Source organism: Pyrgilauda ruficollis, unplaced genomic scaffold (assembly GCF_017590135.1).
Source record: "Pyrgilauda ruficollis isolate IOZ18807 unplaced genomic scaffold, ASM1759013v1 scaffold37, whole genome shotgun sequence".
Classification (NCBI taxonomy): Eukaryota; Metazoa; Chordata; class Aves; order Passeriformes; family Passeridae; genus Pyrgilauda; species Pyrgilauda ruficollis.
Window position 1 is genome coordinate 293812 of NW_024525156.1, and position 8601 is coordinate 302412.

The window sequence follows — 8601 nt, forward strand, 5'->3', positions numbered from 1 at the left end:
AATTTTGAGACTGGCATTGTCTGGTTTAGAAATTCACATGCTTTTATGATTATAGATCATCTGAAGCCTTTAAAATGTGATAAATGTCAAGCAAAAGTTAATTCTTAGCTCTGTTTTGACAGTTTCCATTTTAACCTAGATTGCTCCATAAAAGCAATTCTCCTTTTTAAAATAAAGCTAAGCTTAAAACACACATAAATTTTGCCAGATTTCTCTAGAAAATCTGCTTTTTGTCTTTTAATTACCATTTTTCCCCATCAGGGACTGGAGGGATTCTCGTTCTTTAACAGATTTAACTTCAAATGTGCAAGTGACAAAAAATGGTGCTTTGGGATAATCCCATTTCTCCTTAGTGGACTGCCTGAAAATAAGATGTATTTTGGGAAGAGTATTGCAGCTATTCACTATCAGCTTTGTTGCAGAAAGTATCTTTGTGGTGCAGAGTCTGAAAGGATTAGATACAAGAGTATTGCAGCTATTCACTATCAGCTTTGTTGCAGAAAGTATCTGTGGTGCAGAGTCTGAAAGAATTAGATATAAGCAGTGACAATCTGAGAGCTTCCATCCGAGAGCTGCAAGTCTGGGGGATTTTCTCTGTGGTCTGGTGACATGCACTTTGAGGCCAGAGTACATTAATATGTGTGGGCCAACTCTGCCAATTGAAATGCTACCTGCTTAAACTCTTGTTAAGACATTGCAATTTGTTTTGAACTGGCTGCTAGTTTTGTAAGAGCCAAAACTCTTGGGTAGGGTTTGGTACAATTGTGCAAGTGGCTGAACTCGAAGAGCTCACCTTAGCAGTTTTTATCAGTAACTAGCAATCACCTGCAATCTATCATGGTATCTATATTTTATCCAACTGAAGTGTCATTTAAATCAATTTAATTAGGTTTGAATTAACATCTCATGGGAACACATTGTACCTTTTAAAGATATCATTCCAGGCAAGCAGTAGCCTCAAACTGAAACTGCTTCACTGGTTAAATTAATGTATTTTTGGTTACTGTTACAATCTTACAGAATGAGAGAGGTTTTAAAACAAAAAGTGTAGTCTAGAGCATAATGACATGATAGCTTTTTAATAAACTGGCAAATAGATATGTACTTATATCTCACTACTAGTATGCTGTGTCAGGTTCCTTCTGTCTTTCAGGGCAGGTGGATTGCTGAGAAACGCTACTTATCTATTACATTTCCATCTACAAAGGAGAATCATGCTTTTCTGCAGCAGAAAGTCTAATATGGTCTAGCAGAAAGTCTGTAAGTCTAATAGGCCTAATAAGCCTAATACTAAAATAATTAGAATAAGTTTGGTATCATACTGACTGCAGTAAACAAGGTCTGAAGTGGTAAGTAGGTAATTTTTAATTTTCACTCAGAAAGTTGTCATACTGTGCACACTGAAGGAGGTCCTCTAAGAGGTTGTCCCAGAACATGGTGACAGCAGCAGCTCAGCTCAGTAGCTCCAGTGGTACTTGCCGATCCTGTAGTTAAACTCATTCACCCTAACCTTGATTTTCAGGAACTAACAGCCATACCAAATGGGCTTTTAAAAAAAAAAAAAAAAAGTTATTTTAAAATTGATTTGATGGTCTCCTACTAAGAGTGCTAGGCTTGGTAAAATGGCATGACAGGAGAATTGATTAAATTTACTGAAATTTAGGGTCAAATTCTGTGCTGTTTATGTACTAGGATAAGCTCCCTGCCTTCAGTGGGCAGCTTTTGAGTACATAACAGTAACTAAATTAATATGTACATATTTAAGTCCACTCATTGAACTTACAGCTATCAGAACTGTGAAATCTGATGATCTTCAGTTTATGAAACAAAAACATCATAATACAGAGACATCTAAAATAAAAATGGAGTTCTAATTGTATCAGAATCACTCCATTTATTTTTTGTGGTGCACTAGACGAGCTTATTTAATAGGATAGTAACAAAACCATTTTGATTTTATTTTCTAACATTGTTGTACAGCTTTTGCTGTTAAGCACAGAATGAGAAATACAGAAAGCATTAAGCAGACATACCAGTAGTACTGCTGCAACAATAATAATTATAGATAAAATCAATATAAATACTTCACCAGTTTAAGTCTGAAGTTATTTCACAAATAATGTAAGCAAATTTAATTTACCATACTATTTAGCATAATTTCTGTCTTTAATTTATCCTATGACAAAATCAGAAACTTTTTTTCCAAATCACTCTCCTATCTTACTGCAAATTCTATCTTTAAAGATTGTTAGATGTCACAGAAAAACATTTTACTTTATTACTTACATCTTGATCTAGAATATACTCTTAAAAGCTTCCTGTTGCAATATAATTTATAAAAATAATGGTGTGAACATTAAGGTAGAGAAACTGGTGGCAATTTAAGATCAGTATCAAAGATTCTATCCCAGGTTAAGTGATAGTAATTAATGAGACAGGAGACCTGGAAACACGTCTGAACAAGAGCCAGGGATGGAGCTGAATCAGCAGCTACTGGGAACCACTGGGCAGGGATATCTAAGGGAATGGTGCTGTATAAATCACTACAAAGCACTGGTTTTGACACATTAATGTTACCATTTAATATGCATAATAATCCTCAACATGGCTGCAGCAAAGACTGAGGTATTTTGCAGTGGCACAACAACATGGGAGGAATAATTGTGTAATGCTGATGAAAGTGAAGTAATCAATTTGCAATCATGCTTTCCTGTAAACTCACTTTTAATGTTACGTTTGGTAAATGCAGGCATTATGTCCAAAAAGCATGTGTCTCCTTCTGTAGACATGACTGACAAGCCCTATGAGCAATGTGCTTCCAAAACAAATATGACTCAATACCTTTGGGTCGGTAACTCACACAAATCACACAGAATGTTCTGAGTTGGAAGGGACCAACAAGGATCATCAATTCCAGCTCTCAAGTGAATGTCCCATAAGGGAATTGAACCCACAACCTTGGTGTTATTAGCACAATGCTCTAAAAAAAAAGATGAAGAATGCTTTTTGGTAATGCTCCTAAGGTGTATCTTAGAAAAAGTAGCAATTCACATGTTGGAGAACCAAAATCAAAATGTGGTTTATAAAAATCTGTCTGCTGTGTGATAGTTTTGCCTTCTTGTAGGATATACACAGTTACTCAACCTAGTTGATTACAGTGCTATTGTTAAGCAAATTTTGTATATCAAAAAATGAACACATTATTGAAATTTAGTTTTACCAGACCAGCGTGTCTTTCAGGATGGGCATTGTGACAGCTGCTTGTGACATAGAGCACATGAGAGAAAAATTAAGTATAAAATTTGCAGAACTAACAAAAATCCCTTTTTGTTTAATTTCACAAAGACGGAATCAGAGACAGAGACATGGGGATGTTCACAGCTGGCACAATGTGAAGTGTATTTTCACACAGGCCAGCACAAGGTTCTCAGCAGAAGTTACTACTTAATACAACAGGGAGTCCCCAGATCTAAGTTGACCCCTGCAGGTGGTTTTAAACCTTCCAGTATGGATTATCTGATCTGCAGTTTCCTAGTTAACCAAAGAAATAATGTCAGTTTACTTAAAACACAAACCATTTAATGCTGAGCTACAGCATTAAACATGATATGTTTTGGTGAGCTATGGCATAATCAACATTTTTAACTCAAAACATACAGAGCCCCCATTTCATTTCTGTTTAAACTGGCTTGCTGCAGAGCTAGCCAGCAACATTGAATGAGATTGGTAGAATGAGCTGTTTCTTGTCCCATTCCCGAAGTTACACATTTTCTGAGGCATTTTTTTATTTTCCTTGTGGGAATGATCTGCACTGCTGAAGTCAATGAATGCGTACAATGACTTGGATGTTGTGTTGAGAAATTACTTCTTTCTCCACTGAAATGATTTGTGAGAAGAATTACAAAAACTGTTTATCACACAGTATTGAAACCCAGCTTGAGTAAGAAATCATGGATTGTCTCATAACACTGGAAGCTGTCCACAAGATTAAGTTTGGTGTGAACTTTGGAAAACAGTTTTAGAAGCTGAAGGGTGTGGGGAAGTCTTAAGTATAAATTATTTTATACACGTTTAAGTTACACATCAATATGTAATGCTTTATAACTGCATACATGCACACACATATGCGCAGAACAGACTGCTCCACACTGGAAACTCAGATCATCATCTCTATCACACCTTGAAAAAGTTGTCAAACATGATCACGTCAGGCAGTAATTTTTCACAGTTGTGGTGCAGTTTGTTAGTGACATTAAGCACTATGGTGTGTACTCCCTGTCCTAGGATAAGCCCACCAGAAAAGAAATCATGGAACTGCCACAGGGTGAAAACATGAGCATCATTCAAAGGAGGAAGAGTTTGTGTCTGTGCCCTCATGCATGCACAATGGCTTCTATTTGCCAGGAGAGAAGATTGCTGAAAAATGCATAAGCATTTTTCCTGATGTGAAAACAAGCAACATAACTGGCAGTAGGGCAGACTTTGTAGCTATGCTACTGTTATAGCTCATGAAATATTACTGAGAAGAATCATTTCCAGGGGGAAGAAACGAGTCCTCCATTTTTTCCAACCCTCTTTTGACCACTGTAGCTACCCAAATCTTTCTAGAAGTAATCCAAGATATAACAGCTTCTCAAGTCTATACAGAAGTCATGTACACACTGACTCCAAACATCTTCTACGACTTAATTTTGGAGCATGAGATGCCACCTCATCATCAATAGGCACTTGTAGAACAGAACTTTTTTGAGTGATTGCTTATTTCTCTAGTGGTGTGATCTACACCTCATCCCCAAGAGGCAGATTACATCAACTGGGGATGAGTGCTGGTGTGACACAATGCAGAAAATGATGCTGCACCACCCGCTGGGATTGAGGTTTGGAGTTTAGGACAAACTGACATTAATATCCCTTCTCCCTCCCTGATTGACCCTGTCCCCCAAAACTCGGGCTCTGAGGTTACATCTTCATTTCACATGTAAATCTTCTATCCACTTAGTCCAACTGAGAGAAGGCCATGTGCGCTGCACACAGCAGATCCAGCGGCGGCTGAACCGTGCTCTGTCCAGCACCAGTCCCTGCCCCGCGACAGCTCAGCTGCCTCACACCGAACCCAGCATCCCGCAGGGTCACGGATTTGTGACTCTGGGGGTACGCACGGAGCTCAGGCGCGGCACAGCCCGCCTACAGAGCTGCTGCTGGAGGCGAGCGCAGGGAACGGCGGCTTGGCCAGGACGTGCCACCACACGTGTGTCACCACACACGGTATCTCGGTGGTCACAAGCGCAGCTTCCTTCCATGGCATCCCGCTTAAGCTTTGCCTCATCCGGCCGCACACCCGGCCGGAAGGGGGGAAAACGACGCTACCGGTCCAGCTGTGCACATGGCGGGGAGGGGACACAACCTCCGCGCCACAGCGGCTGGAGGCCGGCCCGACAGCCGGCGTCCCGAGCTCTGACGGGCCCCGCCGGCCCGAGGGACAATGCAGCGGGCTCGGCAGCTTCCAGCGCGGCCATAGGCAGGACGGGAGAGAAGGAGGCAGGGGAGGCGGGGAAGGCGGGCGTGTCCCGGGATAGCCGTGGGTACCGGGAGCGGGGACAGCCCCGGCAGGAAGGGGCTGCGGGACACGCTCCCAGCACGGCGGGAAAGGGCGGGGAAAGGCAGTTCGCTACCGCGCATGCGCGCCGGCCGCCCCCCTCTCACCATTACCTGTGAGCCGCCGGGCGCCGTCGCCTTCTTTTTCTTGGCGGGGCCGCCGCCGGTGCCTGGGCTCACCGGGCGTTTCTTGCTGCGGGACGCGGCGCCGGCGGGAGACGAGGCGGCGGCGGGGACCAGGCTCGCCATGCCGCTCCGCTCCGCGCCCGGGCCGGGAGCTCTCCCAGTCTCCGGCAGCTGTGGCGGTGCTGCGGAAGCGCATGCGCCGTGGTGGCGGCGCACTCCGCCGCCCCGGGCCGGGCCTGGTCTGGTGGGGAGGCCGAGAACGAGTGGGGTTTGATGCTTGTGAGGCTTCGAGCTCGGAAGGAAACAGCTCTGCCGCCTCCTCGCTGCCCTGCAGTGTCGCGGGCCCCTACTGAGAGACCTGGCTGCGGTGGCAGCCTCTGCCCCGGGGCAGCCCCTGTGCGTGGGAGGTAGCAAAGGGTGTCGAGGTGAGGGGCTTCTCCCCGTAGAGGGTGAGCGGGACTGGAAAAGGCGCTGGGACTGAGTCAGTTATAGCACAGAGGCCTTTGCATTTGGACTTAATGATTCTAAAGATCTCTTCCAACCTTGACAATTCTGTGATTCTAACTGCGTAACCTTTGAAAATGCAAGTCATTGCAGCCAACATTAAAAATTTCTACAGCTGGCTGATACTGATTGCCTGTCTGGGTAATTGGTACTGCTAAAGATTTGGTTGCTTCTACAATGTTTTGGCGTGGCTAGTGGCCTGGTCTAGTGATTTTTCCTCTTCTTGGAATCTGGAATAGCTTTGCACTGGAGAAGCATAGCAGAATAGATTTGAGGGGGTTTGGACTGTGCTCTGAAGAGTCTCGCTGTCCTCTTACTGTCTGTGCTGTTTCACACCGTGCCCCAGAGGACTGGTTGGAGGTGAGGTGATGTTGCACAGTTCTGAAACTGTTTAGTGACTGAGAAAACTTCTGAGCTTTGTGCTTGCATGCACCTACATTCAACATGCTGGTCAATTTACTGCCATGTTTGTTTGAGCTACTTCTGCACAGTGCCAGTCTGCTCGGTTTCCAGCTGCAGCTGCATGCGATCCTGTCCCAGCACATGCCTTGTGGAGAGGCAGAGGTCCAAGAAGTTGATATTCAGGCATAAAAATTAGGTCACGTTTATAGACGGTGCTGTAATGAGGACTGAGCTTGGGCACAGTAGGGGTGCCAGGCAGTGCTGTGTAAAACAAAAACTTTGAAGGTGGCCTGAAAGAGAGTTGAAGACAAAAGCTTGGACTTCCAGGCTGTGTTCCAGGCACCTGTGTATGTAGCAGAAAAGCAGGACAAGATTTGCTTTTCAGGGGCATAAGCAGGGCCTTGTACAAACATCCAAGTCCCATATTCTCCTTTCTAACTGTAGTTGCTGTCTTTCTGTCTGAGCACACAGGCTGCTAGCAGCACCACAAAGCCAACTGGTAAACTGGATTGCATTTGCCCTTAGTGAGCATTTCAGGCTTGTGTGTGCTTTGCAGTTCATGTTTCTTCTTGCTTCGGTTGACAGCATGCTCAGAAGGGTGACTTGTGTGTGGAATTAGCAGGGGCACTGGGAATCGCAGGGGAGTTGTGTCCCTTGGTGAAGCCAGATCTGCTTTGCTGTGCACTCAAAACGTTGGTCTTGTCTTAGTCAGCCTTTTCTTGTTCCCAGGGCTGGGTCCCATCCCTTTCCCACGCACATGCTGTGTGCTCAGCTCCCAGGCATGCCAGATTAAATAGGAAGCATACCTTATCACAGGGATGTTTTCACTGAGAGGAGCATCTTTAATGCAAGTGAATCATGCAGAGACTTAACGTGCTGCATCAGTGAAAGTTTTTAAATAGCGCTTAGACAGGCATTTTCTTACCTGTACCCATTTTTCTCAATTGGTTTACTAAAAAAATCACAAGGCCCATGTGTATTGCAGCATTGTTAAGTACAACAGAATTTTACAGAGTACCAAATGCTTTGCAGAATCACAGAATGGGCCAGGCTGAAGGACCCACAGTGGGTCGTCTGGTCTAACCTCCCTGCTCAAGCAAGGTCATCCCAGAAACATGACACAGGATTGTGTCCGGACACTTCTTGAGCATCTCTGGTGAGTGAGACCCCACACCCTCTGGGGCACCCTGTTTCAGTGCTCAGTCACCAGTAAAGAAGTTCTTCCTCATATTCAAGTGGAATTTCCTTCGCATCAGTTTCTCTCTGTTACCTCTTGTCCTATTGCTCAGCACCATTGAGCAGAGCCTGGATCCATCTTCTTGGCACCCTCCCTTCAGATACTGACAGACATGCATGAGACTCTCAGTTGTCTCTCCTTAAGGCTAGACAGGCCAAGTTCCCTCAGCCTTTCCTCATAAGAGAGATGTTGACCTGCTCCAGGAGCTTCTGTTTCTGTTGTACTGAGGAGCCAAGAACTGGACACTGCACTCCAGAGGAAGCCTCAGTAGATCTGAGTAGGGGGGCAGGATCACCTCCCTCCACCTGCTGGCAATGCTCTTCTAATGTGCACCTCAGGATCTTATTGGCCTTCTTGGCCATGGCTCATGGAGAGCTCACTCATGGACAGCTTGTTGTCTGCCAGAGCCCCCAGGTCCTTCTCCACAGAGCTGCTTTCCAGCAGCTCAGCCCCCAGCCTGTTCTGGTGCTGGGGGTTACTTTTCTCCAGGTGCAGGACCCTGCACTTGCCTTTGTTGAATTTCAGACAGTTCCTCTCTGCCCATCTCTCCACCCTGTTGAGGTCCCTCTTAAGGGATGCACAGCCCTCTGGGATGTCACCCACTCCTCCCAGATTTTTGTCATCTGAGTCTTCATTTGAGTCATTGATGAACAGGTTAAACAGCACTGGGTCCAGTATCGAACCTTGGGGGCCACCACAAGTGACAGGCCTTCAACAGGACCCTGTGCCACTGATTA

At 44.9% G+C, this 8601-nt stretch overlaps 1 protein-coding gene across 1 annotated transcript in view; it reads right to left on the bottom strand.

The window, feature by feature from the left end:
• Positions 1-5932, bottom strand: part of INO80C (INO80 complex subunit C) — a 30243-nt gene extending 24311 nt beyond the window's left edge. The window contains exon 1 of the mRNA XM_041476034.1: positions 5710-5932. Coding sequence (XP_041331968.1) covers positions 5710-5844 — 135 coding nt within the window. The 5' untranslated portion in view covers positions 5845-5932. The remainder of the gene's footprint in view (positions 1-5709) is intronic.
• Between the last annotated feature and the right edge of the window lie 2669 nt (positions 5933-8601).